This window comes from Podarcis raffonei, chromosome 11 (genome assembly GCF_027172205.1).
Source record: "Podarcis raffonei isolate rPodRaf1 chromosome 11, rPodRaf1.pri, whole genome shotgun sequence".
Classification (NCBI taxonomy): domain Eukaryota; kingdom Metazoa; phylum Chordata; class Lepidosauria; order Squamata; family Lacertidae; genus Podarcis; species Podarcis raffonei.
Genome location: NC_070612.1, coordinates 3,939,493 through 3,958,177, shown reverse-complemented (window position 1 = coordinate 3,958,177; position 18,685 = coordinate 3,939,493). Strand labels below are relative to the sequence as shown.

The 18,685-nt window shown below is 46.5% G+C and overlaps 1 protein-coding gene across 11 annotated transcripts in view; it reads right to left on the bottom strand.

Moving 5' to 3' along the window:
* KIAA1328 (KIAA1328 ortholog) overlaps nucleotides 1-18,685 on the bottom strand; it is a 228,403-nt gene that overhangs the window by 28,262 nt on the left and 181,456 nt on the right. For all 11 annotated transcript variants that reach the window (XM_053408979.1, XM_053408983.1, XM_053408981.1 and 8 more), the window contains 2 exons: nucleotides 7,805-7,974; nucleotides 530-638 (listed from right to left, as the gene is read on the bottom strand). In XM_053408979.1, coding sequence (XP_053264954.1) covers nucleotides 530-638; nucleotides 7,805-7,974 — 279 coding nt within the window. The remainder of the gene's footprint in view (nucleotides 1-529; nucleotides 639-7,804; nucleotides 7,975-18,685) is intronic.

Genomic DNA, 18,685 nt, shown 5'->3' with positions numbered 1-18,685 from the left:
CATTTAAGGTTTCTGAAGGTGACTTATCAGAACTGCTGACTTAATGTGATTTTGTTGCTTGCCGTTAAACAGCAAAATAACATTTGTATAAAATGGCTTAAAAGAAACACATCATGATAAAATGTGGTGCAATTTGGTGGGAGCGAGGGCAGTGACACTGGGAGGATTAAAAAACTTAAAGTGGACTTTGAAGGGAAAGAAAGGTCTAAACACAGTGAACACCATCCCTTTAAATTATTTACAAATGTATTAAATGTGTCAGGACTTATAACTTAAAAATACTTCCCCCCTCTCAGGCTCTAAGTAAAAATTAAAGCATTAGAACTTGGCATATTCCTGCATTTCTTATTCTAACAAGCAATTTAAGGCTTACTATAAATGTCACAGGATATGGCAGTTCTAAGTTTATATTATCCAGCTTGAGCAAAACATGAAATATCACAGAAACTCAGCTGCTTCCCCTCGTATCTGGGCGAATTTGATGGTTGCGTCTGAGGAATCTTAAACCAGAGATTACCAGTCATCTTACCGTGAGGTGTCATGCTGGATTGGGGAGGTGGCCGCAGTTACAAGCTCTTTTCTGCTGCCTGTCAGTCCGGGGGATGTAGCCGCATCCTTCCAGGAGGCTGTACTCATCCCTGCAGAACACGATGGAAGACAATTACGATGGGCATTAGAGGCCGAAAAAGTTCTGGACAGCCTTTCTTGCATTATTTCAGAACGCAGGGCCCAAGTGCCGTGCTACTCCTCAGGGAACTTTCTATATGGTGAATCGGCAGCCAAAGGAGTCGTTACTCTTGACAGGTATGGAGTGGAATATATATTTTCAGGGCCGCCTGGAGTCATAATTGCATAATACACCACCCACAACAGACTTTGTGTCAGCGCTGTGGTTTTAGCAAGTGACGGGTTCCCATCCCCTAGTGATCATCTGGCCAATCCTCGCAAACGTCACCCCCAGATCACCAGCATTCTCCGGAAACCAGCAGAGAATTCTCAGTGCTATTTTAAATAAGCACAGTTATTCTCAAAAGCACAAAGAACTGTCTCCTCTACATTCTGCTTTAATTCTGAGGCAGGCTCATTTCTTTTGCAATGCCAAAGCCTCGTATTAGCTGGACATCTGCAGCGTAGAAACCAATCTTGAAATCAACCCACAGGGAAAATGAATGGAGGAAAGGGCCACTTTCTTTGAGAAGCATATTGTGTATACAGAAGACTAGAAGACGTTAGAATCTGTTCACAAAGCACATATAGAAAACATGTGAAATAAGGCAATAACTTGCCTAGAAATGGGTCTGAAAGAGATGTTTTCTCTGGGAACCAGGTTTGTACATACTTAATTTGGACGCTTTAATTAAGAGCTATGGTATATTACAGTAAAAGCTGGGCTCTCGGGAGAGGGAATGAGCGAAAAGGGCCTTGCTCAGTACTAGCTGGAGATGATCAGGATTGGACCTTCTTCAGGATCACACCTTTCCCTCCCCCCTTTTTTTCGAGGGGGAGGAGAGGCCAGAATTATTTCCCTTATTAGTGAGATTATGGGGAAGACTGAGCACATTTTTTTGCATGCAGAATGTCCAAAGTCAATCCCTGGTATTTTTCTAAGTAGGATGAGGAAAAGGTCCTGGCCAAAGCTGTCCAGAGTTTCAGATCTAAATGTAAATACTGATCTAGACGGAACATGGTCTGCCTCAGAATTACAGTTTCTTATGATTTGTGGACCAGCTGTCTTTGACATTCACAGTGCTGTTATCAATAGTTGGTGGAGTTCCCGAGGCAACTGCAATGACTTGGAAGAGAGTTAAGCTAGGCATCAAGGGATTGAAGTTACTTGATTTCAATAGTTTGATTATAATCTCCAGATGACAACTCTAGGACAATACTCTCTAAAGCAGTGGTTTCTAGTTGGGGGTCCATGTAACCCACCCAGGGGGGCTGCGGCAACATTCACATAACGAATACTTCAAAAGAGATACAAATTTTTTCAAAAGTAGGGTGTCTGTGGATTGGCTTTTGAAAAACAGGGGGTCTGCATTAGAGAGCTAATTGGGAACCACTGCTCTAAAGCTTAATTGTGCAAACCCTTTCTCCTGTTGCTTCTGGTTATGAAGTTTAAACTTGATTTTGAAGCTGGTTGCCACAATAGAGGACCAAGAAAGGAAACACCTCAGCCTCACTTTAACCTAAATAGCTTCCATGCAAAGCCTTCCTAGAAATAAATAAGAGTACCTAGTTTTCTGGTCATGAAATGTGCTGCAACAGATAAATGTAAACAGCATCCACAAATATAAAGGAGCTGGACCAGTTCCATCATTTGCAAATGATTCCCCATTAAGGAGGGTGCAAAGGCATTGCATTATACTGGCAAAGTGGTCTTGCTGTTTGGGAGTGCCTTATGAGACTGGTGTTTTCTTTTTTTAGCAGAAACTGGTGGGTAGCCAACACATAGGATAGTTTAAAGTAGGCTTTGATGTTCTACTCCTGTAGACAGTGCAAGAAATGGGACTTTCTACTAAAGCGGCTGGTTCCACGCGGTAGTGGCAAGTGGTCAACAAAGTGTGCAAACTGCCCCTTAGAGGGTGGTGGGATGACCTAGGGGGTGCTAAAGAGGTAAAGGGGCAGCAGGGGGTGTTAGGAAGCAAAGGTGTGGTGGGGGGCGGGGGGATGGGGCGCTGGAACTGTAAATGACCAGACTTTGAAAAGCTGGTGTTACTGGATTAAGTTCATCATTTTTAAAAATTAATTAAACTAAATAGTTTTAATTGGATTTTGAATAAATGTGCAATTAATTGTTAACATTTTGAATTTTACTGCGTTATTATCTTCCTTAGTGGGTCGTGCAAACAGCTATTCTGAATAATGCCTTTTATAGCGTGGGGAAGGGGGCACAGGGGATGAGATTATGGAAGCACAGGAGCAGTGGCCAAAACAGGGATTTCTGCTCTAGTAAATTAAAGGAGCCCTGGTCTACTAAGCACACGCAGCCCGAGGAGGACAAACAGCCAGCGGTTTAATACTTTATTGACAAAGCATTCACTTACAGTAGCTTCTAAGGTGCACAGAACATGCAGAAATGCTTCTGGAGACTTAAGGAGCTGGCATAATGTCCCCAGGCTGGTGCTCCGAGCAGCAGCATGACCATGCCTCTCCCCAATATTAAGTACCTTCATCTGATGGAGCACACACAAGCAACCTTCAACTTCCCCTACACAGAAGCTGCCACTGAGCCTGTCTCTTTAAGCCCTTCCTGGTCCTGGGAGTACAGGGGCGAAGGGGATTCTTTCTACTGGACCCCCATCTCAGGCACAATTCTCTTCCTCCAGCCCTGGCTCCTGTCTCATGGGAGGCACAAAACCCCATAAATTGCTGCTCCCTTCCTGTGGATCAGCCTTGGGCCTTGCAGCCTCCGCCACACACTCCTCGGAGACCTGTAAGTCCTGGGCATTTGGGGAGACCCAATCTTAAAAAGCAGAGACAGCACCTTGCCAACAAAGGTCCATATAGTTAAAGCTATGGTTTTCCCAGTACTGATGCATGGAAGTGAGAGCTGAACCATAAAGAAGGCTGATCGCTGAAGAATTGATGTTTTTGAATTATGGTGCTGGAGGAGACTCTTGAGAGTCCCATGGACTGCAAGAAGATCAAACCTATCCATTCTGAGGGAAATCAGCCCTGAGTGCTCACTGGAAGGACAGATCGTGAAGCTGAGGCTCCAATACTTTGGCCACCTCATGAGAAGAGAAGACTCCCTGGGAAAGACCCTGATGTTGGGAAAGATGGAGGGCACAAGGAGAAGGGGACGACAGAGGACAAGATGGTTGGACAGTGTTCTCGAAGCCAGCAGCATGAGTTTGACTAAACTGCGGGAGGCAGTGGAAGACAAGAGTGCCTGGCATGCTCTGGTCCAGGGGGCCACAAAGAGGTGGACACGACTAAACGACTAAACAACAACAACAAACCAAGTTCTTCTGAAATTGAGAGAAGCTGTGCAACTGCAGTGTCCTGTGCTCTGAGCCCAGAGCTTTCAATGCCCGGCATCCTAATGCAGGTGAGGGAGGCAATCTGTTAATTACTACAAATCACTTGACTGCCAAGCCAGCGCTTATCAGCCTGTAATTTCCCCCCACCAAATTGCTAAAAAAAGAGAGAAAAACGTGCGGGGAAACAAAGAGGGGGGCATGGAGAGACAGAGGACAGGGTCAAACTCCTCAAGGCGTTTTTCATTCTTGGGGAAGCCCACAGAAAAGTCCAAAGAACAATGGGGGAAGTGGGCATCAATTCTATTATGAGGCATTTAAAGGAAGGAGGGGAGGGTGGGAAAAAGAAAGAAATGAAATAATGATGGTTTAAAAAAAAGAAAAGGAAAGGGAAAGGGAAAAAAGGGCAGAAGAAAAAAGAAAAAAAGAAATCCATCAGTGAAAATTGCCCCTGAAAACTTCACAGAATTGTAACGGCTTTCTCTCGCTTAAATTGATTGGTGTAGCAACGTTATGAGATGACTATTAGAATTCATTGCGCGCCACAGAAAGAGCTGAAATGTCAGCAGACTATACAGCAAAAGTAATGGGTCCTGAACTCCTGTTAGTCAAAAATGATTTTGTTTCAAATTAGAAATTGATTTCTTTTGGACACAAGCCCTTTGCCGGCTTCCAACTTTTGTAGCTGAGCCTTGGAAGAGATTAACCTCACCCTCTGTTCGGGTCCCCCTCTGATGATACCCTTTCAAAAGTTTCTTCGCCGCGAATGCTTTTTTAATGCGGACGCGGTCTTAACCAATAACACAGGTTGTTTGTTCCTAGGAGAGCTGCACCACATTCTGCCTTTCTTTTTATTTTTCTGCTGACACAAATCGCAAACTCGTTGACAAGTTTAAAAGGAAAGGAAAGGAGGGGGGGGGGCAAAGCCAGCTCATAAGTGAAGCAAAGATTATGTTAGGCTCTGCAGCCAAGCACAAGACTGCTCCAATTTCTTTCCCCTTTGCTTCGAGAGAAAGAGTGCTTTGGCCCACTCCTTAAGTGGACACACTAAGTGAAGAGCAGAACAGATGCGGGCTGTAAAGGAGTCCTTGGGCTAGAAAATTCTGCGTTTCCGGCGGTAGAGGGAGATTGCATCATGAAAAGTCAGACACGCACGCTGACTTCTTTTTGCTGGAAATTAAAGCAAATCTCCCATCCCCATCAGGCAACCATTTTCTGTGCTTTTGTACTACTGGGCTGGCATGGCAACTATTAAGTTTTCAATCAGATTCCTTCGTGCCCTATCTCACGGGCTCAGGGAAGGATACATGCTATTCCTAATACCTATTTATTTCATTTATGAATCGCTTCCTATGGAGAGGGTCGTGGGTTCATTGGGAAGAGGCTTTCTGCACTGCAGGGGGTTGGACTAGTTGACTCTCACAGCCCCTTCCAACTCTACAATTCTGTGATTCTATTTCGGAGCTATTTCACAATCAAGAACATGGATGATAATAACATCCACAATAAAATACATATTAACAATTTTGCATATAGATTCATGGATAGCTCAGCTGGTAAGAGCATGGTGCTGATAACACCAAGGCTGCAGGTTCGATCCCCGTAATGGACAGCTGCATTGCAGGGGGTTGGACTAGATGACCCTCGGGTCCCTTCCAACTCTATGATCCCAAAACCATTAACACGATTTCATATATAAAAACAATTGAGACAATTTTTAATGACCTTTGTGTTGATGTGTGCATTTTATGAATTGTTACCGAGGATGAAGGGAGGGATATAAATAAAACTAACAATGACAATGACGATCTCTGCTCATTTTACCCTGACATTCACCTGTGCAGAAGAATGATATTAAAAGGCAGATTAAGGCTCACTCTGAGATTACTGGGCCACCTGCTGAGAAGACTAACTCAGAAGCTCTTAACGTTTATGACATAACTGAACTCTTAGTTAAAAGACAGCAAAGGAAGGAAGCACAGCAACACAATTTAGTTCTGGAAGCCACAGGTAAAGACCGAGCAAGCTCTGGATTGAGGGAAATTAAGAAGGAAAGTTTAACACTCTCTTAGCCATGGCTGTGGCAAGAAATCACCTATCTGAACCTGTTTTGTTTTTGGCATTTCAAGAGAACACTCCCCGCAGCAGCTATTGACAGAAGCTACGCATGTTAAATGCATTCACACAGAGAACCATTTGACTGTGCCAACCCAGCCACGGGCATGGCAAATTTGGGGTGGCAGGTGGCGGGATGGCTACTCGCCCTGAAAAAAATCTCCTATCCAGTGGGAGGAGCATCTTGTTAACTTAATGCCCTACAGACCACTCTGGCAAATGTTATGCTCACTCAATGGGTGTGGTAGGTGCATGCGTGCTTATTAATAGAATAATAATCTTCTAAGTTACTACATGGGTCCTGGAACTTCATGTTGAAGACATCACATGGGGCCTCTGCATCCTTTATCTCTTACATGGGTCAACTAAAGAATGGAAGATGGTGAAGTTTAAAACAGCTAAGTTTTTTTGTTCAGTGTCTCTACCTTTTCGCTGTGCTCATACATTGGCAGAAGTCTGAGTAAAGCAGGAATGGAGGGGCACTGAGAACTGTTTCAAAACAAATCATCAAACAAGCCAGTTTTAACAAGGAGAAATAGCAGAGATGGATATAGCACAGAAGTTAACACCAAAAAGCTAACACAACAGAGCTTTTTCCAAATCCTTTCTCGCTGTACTGAAGCCTTGTTTTAAAGTGCAACTCTTCTCAAACACCTGTCCATCGTTTAAAATCACCGATTCCTCCCTCCATGCCTGCTTTATTCAAACTTCTGCTGTTATTTAAAACCATTATTTACCTATCCTGTTGTGCAGCTCCCTCTGTTTTTACTCCCCTACTTCAAGCAAATCCAGGATTGGGATGCAGCACTAAAAAATCCTGCATGACAGCCTTACATTTCTATGTATATGGGAAGATATGTTGTATGCACATGTTGTTTTGTAAACTGCTTAAGATACTGTTTCAATTATGAAATTATGAAACTGCATGTAAATATATTACCGTACTTTTCGCGCCATAGGACGCACCGGACAATAGGACGCACCTTGTTTTAGAGGGGGGAGAACAAGGGGGAAAAAATCTCCCCCTCTCTGCCCAGTGCCCATTCAGCGAAGCGGCAGGAGGCGCTGCGCAGAGAGGGGGAGAATCTCCCCCCTCTTGTTTTCCCCCTCTAAAACAAGGTGCCGTTTAAGGTGCGTTCAGTCGCCTTCAGACGGCTACCTTGGAAGCCTGGAGAGCGAGAGGGGTCGGTGCGCACCGACCCCTCTCGCTCTCCAGGCTTCAGGTTCCTTTCGACCTGCTCTTTGGGGCTGGTGGGTGGAAGCCCACCAGCAGCCCCAAAGAGCAGGTCGGGGAGCAGCGGAAAGCTTCTATGGCTTCTTTAGCCCTGCACGCGCTCTCCCAGCTGGAGAGGTGGCGTGCGGCTAAAGAGGCTCCTACCATAGTCGCGCGTCACCTCTCCAGCCGGGAACGGGTCGCGGGGGGCTTCTTTAGCCCCCCGCGCGCGCTCTCCCGGATGGAGAGGTGGCGCGCGGCTAAAGAGGCTGCTGCAATAGCTGCGCGTCACCTCTCCAGCCGAGAGAGGGTCGCGGGGCTATGGCGTCTTCGCTCCATAGGACGCACACACATTTCCCCTTCATTTTTGAAGGGGAAAAAGTGCGTCCTATAGAGCGAAAAATACGGTAAATAAATAATACAGCACCAGATGTGGTGAAGGTTTGCTGGATGGTGCGGGTGACTTGGCCTTTGGGGATATCGGGGTGCACCTCACCTCTTCTGGGTCTGACAGTCTCCTTCTTTGTGTGCACTCCAAAGCATTCACCGTCTGCATGGGCACTGAAGCCAACACATTTCTTCCCTCCACTGCTTCCTGGTGTGTTGCAGCCTCTCCCAGAAGCTGACGTTTTTGAAAGGCAATCTTCACAGCTGAGCTTCGGAGAACTGGAAGAGGGGGAAAGAATATGGGTGTCACATTTCAGTCTTCTCCCTCACTCTCTTTCAAGCTAACAGTATATTAGCATATAAAAGCATTAAAATATATTTGACCCACCAAAACAGCTCCCTTATCTTCCAGACAAAAGAAGTGCCGCAAGACCAGAAAATTTACTTGTACACACTCTTGAATACCTGGATGCTATTTTTACCTTCCAGAGGCAACCAGGTGAATGGCTATTTGCAGGCCTGTTCAAAGTACTTAGCTCCTGTTATTTGTTTATTTTTGTTATTATTATTTTTTTGGGGGGGTTATTTTGTACTCCTGCAAGCCTTTGGGTTCCTGTGAGCATGCTGATAGCTCCCCTCTTCTTTCTCAGTGACCTTGTTTTGGGACAAACCCATCAACAGTCAGTGGCTAAGTTCACTATTAGAAGGAGAGACAAGACTTCCAAGATCATACTGCTAGAACGTACCATGCAGACCAACACCTGCCCTAACTTCAGGTGTGATGCACAGGAATAATGTGTATGCCCCCCCCTTGAGATTACTCTAAGATATGGGGCTGAATAGGTATCCCTGTTGTCTCCTGGGAAAACGTAAAAAAACGTTTCCAGTGCAATGAAAAGATTGGAGGAGCTCTCTTTCACCCAGGAGTTTCAGCACAATTAGCACCGTTTAAAAGATATTTAAGAAGCCAGTCGTTATTTGGGCGCCTTCTGGGTTTCCAGGGTAAAGATTTAATTAGAATTGATAGCCCTGTTTTCTGAAGAGGGCGACCTTTGACTTGCAAAATTAGTGGGAGGAAGTTACTTTGCTGGAACACTCAAATGGCTTCTCTTGACAAGCCAAGGTTACCTCTAGGATGGAATATTACTTTCAGGGTTGAGTAGCACTGCAAGTGCCAGAGAGAGGAAAAAAATTAAATTGCTAATTTTAAAGGACAGGATGGAAAAGAAATAAAAAAAATGTACAGCATAGCAAGCTCTGCTAACAAGGCCTTGGGGTCTGACCCTTCAGCTCTTAATGCAAGTGAAAGCCTGAAAAGACCAGGAGTTAAGAAAGAGAAGGATTAATATTGAGTAAGGATTTCAAGGGCGTCAACACTATAATGCCTCAGAACGAGAAGAAGTCTTTTGCTGAAACAGTAGGCTGATGAAAGCTCTTTCAACACAGCCACCAGCCTTTTCCAATCTAGGTTATGCGTCGACTGGAACAGAGTCAGGCCACGTTCCCACCCCACCCAGTTAGCAGTGAAGGGTGTCTATCACTTTGAGGAATCCTTTGGTCAGTTTTATTTTCCCACCTCTCTCCTTTCTTTCAAGCACCTCTTCAAAGCTCACTTTTTCCACGTGAGCTTTGGCTCACCCTCCAAATTATCAGTCCCAAATGAAACCAACCAAAGGCTAAGCATGCAGAACAGCATCCTTCCCTCCTTCTGTTGCCCCCCACTATCTGCTTAGCTTGCAAGGATATGGAGGGGGGCATTTTTCCCCCTGCATAATTTTGTCAGGTGCCAGGAGCCTGAAGGAACTTATCTCAGTTGTATACATCCTATCGCTCTATGTGCTCAAGGCAGCTTACAACGAAAGTAAAAAACCATAGTTTTAAACCAAGTCATGCTAGCCCACCGAAAGCTGCTAGCATCACTCTTGCTCACATGCGCAGTCAGGGCTGGTCCAAGGCATTTCAGCTCCTGAGGCTGAATCAAAAAATGTGCCCCCACCACCAGGAAAGAAGAGGGGAGAGAAGTTCTATTTCAGGGATAAGTGGGGTAGAAACAATGGGGGGAAGGGGGTGGGAGGAGAACAGCAATGCCTCCTATTCACCATATTTTTCGCTCTATAAGACGCACTTTCCCCTCCTAAAACGTAAGGGGGAATGTGTGTGCGTCTTATGGAGCGAATGCAGGCTGTGCAGCTTTTGCTGAAGCCAGGAGAGCCGCCTGAAGCCTCCTGAGCGCAGTGGGAGCGCTCCCACTGTGCTCAGGAAGCTTCACGTTGCTTTCGTTTCTCCTCCCACTTTGCTGGAGAGGCGCTGAGCAGAGAGGGAGAGAATTTTTTTTCTCTTGTTCTCCTCTAAAACTAGGTGCGTCTTATGGAGCAAAAAACACAGTAATGAGAGGCTGCTGTGGAGGCAACTTGTGGGCAGGTCTGCCAAGGATGTGCCCTATAGCTGCCACTGGTGTGGCTGCAGCAGCAGCAGCAGCAGCAGCAGCAGCAGGTGATTCGTTCCTTGGAGGCCAGATCTACCTGTGGATCCTGCCGCCTAAGGCAGTCGCCTCAACTTGCCTCATGGGCAGACCAGTTCAGTAACTCAGGACCAAACTCAGCGTGAAGGCATGTGTCCAAATGCAAACACACACATTCTAGGCTACATAACGGTGGCTAGAGGGAGTCTGAATAGCCTTGGGGCTGCGAAAGTAGTGCTAAATTTCCCCTTTCCCCTCCACGTGACCCAGAATCTGTTGAGTGCCCCACCCCGGCTGCTATTTACCTAACAAAAACGATGGATGTAGAAATCATAGAATCCTAGAAATGTAGATTTGCCATCTAGCCCAACCTTCTGCAAGGAAGGAATCTTTTGTCCAACAAAAGTTGTGGCTTGAACCCACAACTCTGGCATTAAGAGTCTCATGCTTTGCCAACACTTATTACAATCACACAACTAACATTACTGTGTCTCTTTTTGCTCGAAGTCATGCCCTGATTGCCAAAAGATTGTTCCTCCTACTCTATCCCTACTCAGGTCTACATCTTCATAGGACTGGGAGCTTCCTATAGATTTTGTAACTACAGTACAGTGGTACCTCGGGTTAAGAACTTAATTCGTTCCGGAGGTCTGTTCTTAACCTGAAACTGTTCTTAACCTGAGCTACCACTTTAGCTAATGGGGCCTCCTGCTGCCGTCGCGCCGCCGGAGCACGATATCTGTTCTCATCCTGAAGCAAAGTTCTTAACCCAAGGTACTATTTCTGGGTTAGTGGAGTCTGTAACCTGAAGCGTCTGTAACCTGAAGCGTCTGTAACCGGAAGCGTCTGTAACCCGAGGTACCACTGTATATGGAAACTGACAGCGAAAATGGATTCTATGTGCCCTAATAGGGGCCAAGACACTGATACTGGTGAATCCCCCTTGATCAATGGCTTGGCAACATTAGCAGCATTTGAACGTACGGCTTATAGACACAGACTGTAACCTGAAGCATATGTAACCTGAGGTACCACTGTATCAGTTTATTGTAGCTGGCTGAGAACACGCTCTAAGGTATGTTTGACCCAGCCGCACAGTATGTTCCCTGCTCTCTATTCCAAAGAGTTGCGCTGGTTGAAGATCTCGTGGAGCTTTTTCCCCGTCAGAATATTGTCTAAACACTGAGTTGCATGAACCAACCGTCTTGACAACATAAGGGGGTTACCTTCCCTACAGCGGTTCCACTGGTGATCACTGCCAGGAAGGCATTTAACATTTCTAGTTGTAATGAAGCCGCTGAACAATATGCCAATGAGTTAAAGACACGGGGCAACCCTATGGGGAAAACGCAGGAAGAGAGACTCAAATATGAAACGATTCTCCCCCACCAGAAGATTCACCTAAACACTGTCGAAGCAAGATGGGCCACCCGGAACTTGACTTACTTTAGCTCCCCAATGCCAGGAATCCCCCCCACTTTTGAGCTGGAGTGGGATATTTCAAAATGCCATTCAGGACCCACCAAACACTTGCTGGGATTTGCTTTCTTTAAGAAGTAGTGGGGCGGGGAGAGGGGGGCGAGAAGTGGGGGAGAAACGTTAACCTTTTGTTTTATTGAATTAAAATGCCACGGAAATGCTGATGTAGTCTTCAGAGACTAAAATACTTTTACCAAGAAGAATAGCTGTCATTTATTAGACACAAAGAACAATCGCTTGATAGGATGCTTTCTGACAAAAAGCAGATTGGTATTCTCGTCATAGAAAAAGGCATTGTGGGGGGAAGGGGGGGGAGAGAGAGAAAACCCAGCACAGACCTCTGAGACTTGAATAATTTAAAGCCGCATTTGGTGCAATTTGAATTTTTCTTTAGGGAGGCAAAGTTAAATACCTTTAATTTGTTCTAATTATTTCAAATTTGCAAGTTAATTATGGCTGATCATTAAATAACAAAAAGGACTATCATCTCCATAGAGTTTTACCTCCTACCCTCTGCATTACTTAAGCTCGATTTTAGTATGCATGAATTAACTTTCTAAATAATCGCACGGTTTGACTAAATGGCTCAGTAAAATGAGCTCTGATCCTCAGAATAAGCATTAATGGACATTAGGAAGGCTACTGGGACCCATGTTGCTTACATTATAAGTATTTTTAATGGGGTCTTATTTACTAATCTTTATATACTGCTCAAGTTAGGGCACTAATACGGCTTCATTAGTCTGCTTTAGCGGAGGGGGGAAAATGTCACTTCTTCAAAACACTAAAACCAATGTCTGCTCAGAGGTAGCTAAATTCATTTTTAAATTAAGTCAAGTCAAGTATGATGAAATTTAACTTGTTTGAGAACAGCATAGCCTGATGAATCAATTCGGCATAATGGCAGCCCTGGCCCACAGAAGGAATTTTACGGGACTAGCGATGTGCTAAGCTAACCAAGCAGTGAGAAGGATGCTTCTCTTCCCCCTGGCCACAGAGCAACACTTACCACCAACACCCAAAAGCTCCTGCCGGGCTCCTGCTCAGCATTCAGCGCTTGGCTGGCTGCTTCCCGGCCATGAATTCTGAATTTGGAGACTCACCTTTCACTGAACCCTGATCTAGTCATACATTTTGCAGGGCTGATCAGAGGTATCCAGAGAACATTAAGCCAGCAAAGCGTTTGGAAGCCGACAAGCGCAAGGGCAGCAACAGAGGCCCTCCAATATTGATTATTCAACAGATGGCCGGTGCAGTTTTAGCCTTCTGCACCCCAGCTGAGACCGCAGGCTTGGGAGCTTAACCACCGACAAACTGACAGATTGCCTTGCTTGGGCTCACCTCCCGGTCTTAATTGGCTGCACCGTGATGTTTCCGGTCATCAAATGCTGTCAGGTGTGATGGCTGCAGAGGCTCAGGTCCCCCCCCCCCGTCCTCTTTTTGAAAGTATAAGCAACTATGCTGAAATAGATGTCCGGTGATTCATCCGGGGATGACAGATTAAGTCCCCATAAACTGAAGAATTGCTTGCCACTCTGCCCTTCCTGAACATCTCTCTCTGCTAAGCTGAAAAGGAGCCGAAATGTGGTGGAAGAATTCCAGGGATGAGTCTGCATGCCTAAATTTGAGTGCCGACTTTCCGCAGAACTCAAGCCTTTACCCCAAGGGGAGACCATGGTTTGAGCAGCGTGAGGGTGGGTTTCAGCTGGTCTTCAGACAGGAGAGGCCCCACTGAGACCTTTGCAGAGGGAGGCCATCAGTTTTCATGCACGCATGCAGGCCTTTGCAGAGTTTGTAGCCTACAGGTAGAGAGCATTCTCCACCAGTCCCAAATCTTTTCACTCTGGGGAGGGGAAGCAGAACCACCACCATTAAACTCTTTTCCCAAAGAGGAGCCAATGCACTACACGTTCAGAGTCATTCTGGTGCATGGAAACCGAAAACAAGAGGGATTGCAGAAGCAGTTGACTACAACCTTTCCTCTTCCATTTGCCCACTCAGAACCACCCAGTCTTCAAAGCTACCCTTTTTCCTGGAGGGGAAAAGCCCCCAAGATGGTGGTGAAGGAAAAGGGTTAGGCAGACCCTCCCACTGTTGGCCCTCTAGTCCCGATTCCGGCCTCATGTGGCTGCTTTGTATCATTTTTTAAAAATTGCTAGGAGTAAAGTTACTCATGGAACTGTCTGCCACATTTGTCATGGTTTTGAGACTTGGTCTATGATTACGTTCCCAGGAGGTAGATCAGGGGCCGGATCACTCCCGCGGAGATCCTCCGTGGGGCGAACCAGCGCAGCGCAACACCGGAAATCACGTCTGTGCATGTCTGTGGTGCCGGAAATCTCTCCTGCTCATGCCCAGATGCCGAAAATCGCTCCTGTGCAGAAGTGAGTTTCAGTGTCTGGGCATGCGCAGAAGTGATTTCCAGTGCCATGGACATGTGCAGAAGCGGTTTCCGGAGCTGCGGAAAAGAGTCCCCACGCTGCGCTGGTTTAGCGCAGTGCGCCAGGACTCGCCGAGCGGGTGGTTCGGTTCTGGGGCGGCTCCTGAGGGATAGCTCAGTCGGTAGAGCATGAGACTCTTAATCTCAGGGTCTTGGGTTTGAGGCCCATGTTGCAGGGGGTTGGACTAGATGGCCCTTGTGGTCCCTTCCAACTCTACAGTTCTATAAATCTATAAATCATGGGCCAGTTAAACGGCCTCCGTGGGTCACTTCTGGCCCATGGGCCGCACATTGCCGACCTGAGGTAGATGATCCACTGCTATAAAGCAGCTAACTTGGTTAGCTACGAAGGACACTATTGGTGGAGCTAAATAACTGAAAGAGGACACTTATGACCAAAGCATAATCAGGATTCAAAATCATGTGAGAAGTCTCCACAAATTTAGGAGGTTTTCTACTTCAGAACTCTGCCTGCCAGCTTCTTGGAAGGGGAGAAGGTAACAACACCAGAAGGAACGGGGCTTGTGCAAGTCATAAAATCCTAGAATTGTAGTGTTGGGAGGGACCACGAGGGTCATCTAGTCCATCCCCGTGCAATGCAGAAATCTTTTGCCCAACATGGGAATCGAACCCATGACTCAAACCCACGATTAAAAGTCTTCTGCTCTACCAAAACAGAACTGTGAATGGAAAGGGGATGCTTGAACAGGGATTCAGTTGAGTCCTGCAAAGAAGGCACCAACAAAGCACCAATGCAGAACCTAAACAGAGGCACCTGTATAAAATCTGCACATAGGAGAACAACTCGCAGCACAGCTGGAACTGGAAGGGGTCTCTTTATTAACCTCTTCCAAGAACAGATTCTCATAAGATTAGGTCGGGAGACTGCACCCAGGATGGGACTCCTCCCCAGAACAAACAAGGTGAGTGACCACATTAAGAAAACTACTAGATGCAGGCACCTCTTTCTCCCAGGACCAAGCCCTGTCCTGTGACGTCGGCAATGGCAGAAATGGCCCAGTCAGAGATGCACAATGTCTCTTGTAGTATGCAGGATGTGTGCTGAGAAATGATCTCCTAGAGAAGCTAGTGCACCTTGGGAAACAGTTCACAAACAGCAAGTAGATGGGGCTACTTCCCTCCTCATCCCGATATTTCCTTTTGCAAATCTGTCATTCGCCCTGGCTTAGTTTTCACTGAGGGAGGATAACCCAGATTGCATATTGGGGCGCAACACGACTGAACGCTCCTCAATGGGGGAGACAACCCTCACACATAGGAAACTGGATGACAGGAAGATGACCGGCCCTGAAGCTCTCTCCCTGATATGCTAGCTTTCTATGTGCAAGGACTTTTTTTTTTAATAAGGAAGTAACATTCCAACATGTGGACACTCAGTCGAGCTTTGAAGCGGCGCAGCCCAGACACGTGTTTGCTTCCAACTCTGTGAGGCCTCGGCTCATGTTGCTCTGTGTGTTTGCTTATCGGCGGCATCTGGCTGAGACACCGGCACGCTAAGCTTACGTGTGGCTTGCAGAGCAGAACTGGCCCCTCTGCCTCTTTCGCAACCCACGCACGTAGTCAAAAGCCTTCGCCAGCACACCCCTTGAAGAAATAAGGAATTAAACGGGTCTTTAAACTGACACCAGCGTATCCTCTCCAAAGCCTCGTTCCTAATTTTGCTGCAGTAAATAAATAAATAATGGCGTGTTTTGATCCTCCCCTTTGCAAATTCCGGCCTTAATTGGCTGCTCTAATAAACAGCAAAATGATTAGAAATTATCCTCTCCCCTCCTTCCCCACCCATGGAAAATAAATCTCAGTCGGGAAAGAGAGCGGGCGAGCGGTGGGCTGGGGTGGGGGACCTCCCCCGGCTTAGAGCTCTGCAGAGATTCATGTTGAAGTCAGGCCTGGCAAGCTTTAAGCGGGACAATATGCCAGGAATCTGCACGTGGCCTTTCGTATGGAGTGGAGTAGGGCAGCTGTCGCTCCAGCGAGCAGGGCTGTCAGCCTTCACAAAAGAAAGCCATGTAAATGCCAAGTCACAGGTATAAAAACAATCCTTCAAATGCAGCGCCCACGTATCTGGAAAAACCTGCCTGGCTCTTGGTGAGCGAAAACACTGAAAGGATTGACAGAACATCCTCTTCCAAACAAAGTTTCTGACCTAAATCCCAACTTCTGAAGCTGTTTCAGCGGCCCTGCTCTCGTTCTCTAGGATGCTGCTGTGTTATTTTGGGGTGGGGTGGGGGGAACGCAGCTCATAAGAACAAGGAGCACTTTTGAGCAGGCATTTTTAAGGTCCAGATTTAACAGTTTCATGGGCCGTCCAAAGGGCTATGCTTCCTGAAAGTGGCCTCATTTGGACACAATGCTAAACCACAGTTTAGCACAATGAGGACTAACTGCTTTGAGCCTCGGGTTTGTGCTCACATGCCTTCCCCTCTGCCCCCTGGCAGAGCATACTTCACACAAATACTGAAAATATTGAGGACCCATTCTGGATCTTTTACAAAAGTTGGATTTTTTGTGGTATAAGAAAAAGTGGTTCTTTGGGTTCATTATTCTGGAACCCTAGCTGAATGACCCTGTCATGTGGCTTCATGCCAAAAAATAAACTTAAAAAATAGCAACTATGCCCACTATAAATGGTTCTGTAAACCGCCCTGAGACCTCTGGGTATGGGGTGGTATGTAAATTCAATAAATAAATAAAAATAAATAAAATAAGTGCAGACAGACCCTTATCCGTGTGGAACCAACTCAGTTTCTAGGGCTCCAGAAGATGCAAGCAATTTATACTGCAGAACATTCAAAGTACTCCTGACATCTGCAGTTTCATGCAAGGCTTCGAAGCACAGTCTCAACGAGACCAGCAGCAATGAACAATACAAAATAGAAATGGAAGTCTCCCATCTTAATTGCCAAAGTACTTTCAAAAGCCTTGCTTCACACAGGAGTCCGTATATGAGGCTCCACGTACTGAGAAGACACTGGGTGACTGTAGCAGCTGGCTATTCTGATAGGTACTGGACAATGAAGAGAGCCAAAGGCCTTTCAGTGCCACCACCAGCTGCCTGATAGGCTGGTGTCCCTCCAGGAACACAGTTGCTTTCGACTGCTCCAAGTCCAAGAAGCCAAATACGGCAACCAGGGCGAAGGCATGGAGCCAGTCGAAGGTATTTAGGGAGGTTTGGAAGGGGACTCTCCATAGGTGGGTGCAGCATCTGCCAAACCCCCTGGTTGCTAAAGCCACTTGAGGTTCCTTCGCTGCATGGAGCCACGTTCACAGACTTCTATCTGAACCCCAGCCACACATTGAATAGGGAAGAGGAGTGTGAAAGACAACTAGGAGGGAGGAGAAGCTGATCAGAGCCAAGCAAGGAGATGAACAGGGCATGGGTGAAGTTATTTCAGAGAATCTCACCAGGAAAGTTTGAATAAGTTGGCTAGAAAGTGGAGGAAAGGGAGCAGCAGCGCTTCCACCTCAACTCAGAAGCCCATATAACAAAGAGGGAATGTAACTGTGCCAGCACCAAAGTTTCCCCTTTAAGGAAGAAAAATAAGGAGCTCCTTTTTAGCAAGATTAAGGTTGAGCTGTTGGCTAGACAACCAAGATTATGTTTCAGAGAGACTGTTGTACGATAGACAAAGCGGAGCGATGGATTTAAAAGTCATTGGCATAGAGATGATAGCTGAATCTGTTCAGGTGGATGAGGCTACCCAGGGGATAAGGCAGTGAAGACCTTTGAGCAAATCAAGACCAGCCTAAATCCCTTCTCTGAACGGGCTGGAATTGTTACAAACACACACACACACACACCTGCCAAGAGGAGATCTTGCAAAACACACACCCATAAGTACACTGTCTCTCCATAAAATCTAAAGATCATACGGCTTCTAAAATTAGGACGCCTGCTAAATGAAAGTTAACCCGAACAATAACTTTAGCTAAACTCTAGGTCACAAGGACTGAATATAATGAGATGAAGAATATGAAAAGGCCATTCATAATGAAATTCATCACACTACGAATGCCATGCTTAGCTGCCTTATAACGTATAATTAATGATCCTATAAAAATCCAGCACTCCAGACTCTTCCTGCTGCCCACAGAGCCGTTCTTGATGCTGGGCAGGGAGGAAGAGCAGCTGCTGCCACAAACGCTGCCCTCTGAGAAGCATTAGCGGGGTGCTCCCCTCCCCTCCACGTTTGTCCATCAGCTGCCATGGACCCATTTCCATAACTTGCTGAGCTTTGGGGACCCTTATCCAAAAACCAGCGCTCGCAGCTGGCCAGGGAAGATGACAGGCTGTGCACATCGGGAGCACGGGATCAAACAAGTTTGCTATTAGTGCTGATGGCAGACCCGTCTCTGCAGCAGCTACAGCCTGAGCGAGTGGGCAAGGGCCCAACAGCTTTGCCCTAGGCAAGAGAGGTCTGCAACTGCCAACCTTTGAGCCAAATGCAATGCGCGCCCATCAGGTAGCTGCCCCTCATCTGCCCGCTGGAGAACGACCAGTTCAGAAGAAGCAGAGGTCGAGGCAAGGCGAGGTTGTGGATCTCCAACTAAGCAATCTGTGAATCTGTGCAGGCTGAGCAAATTGCAAC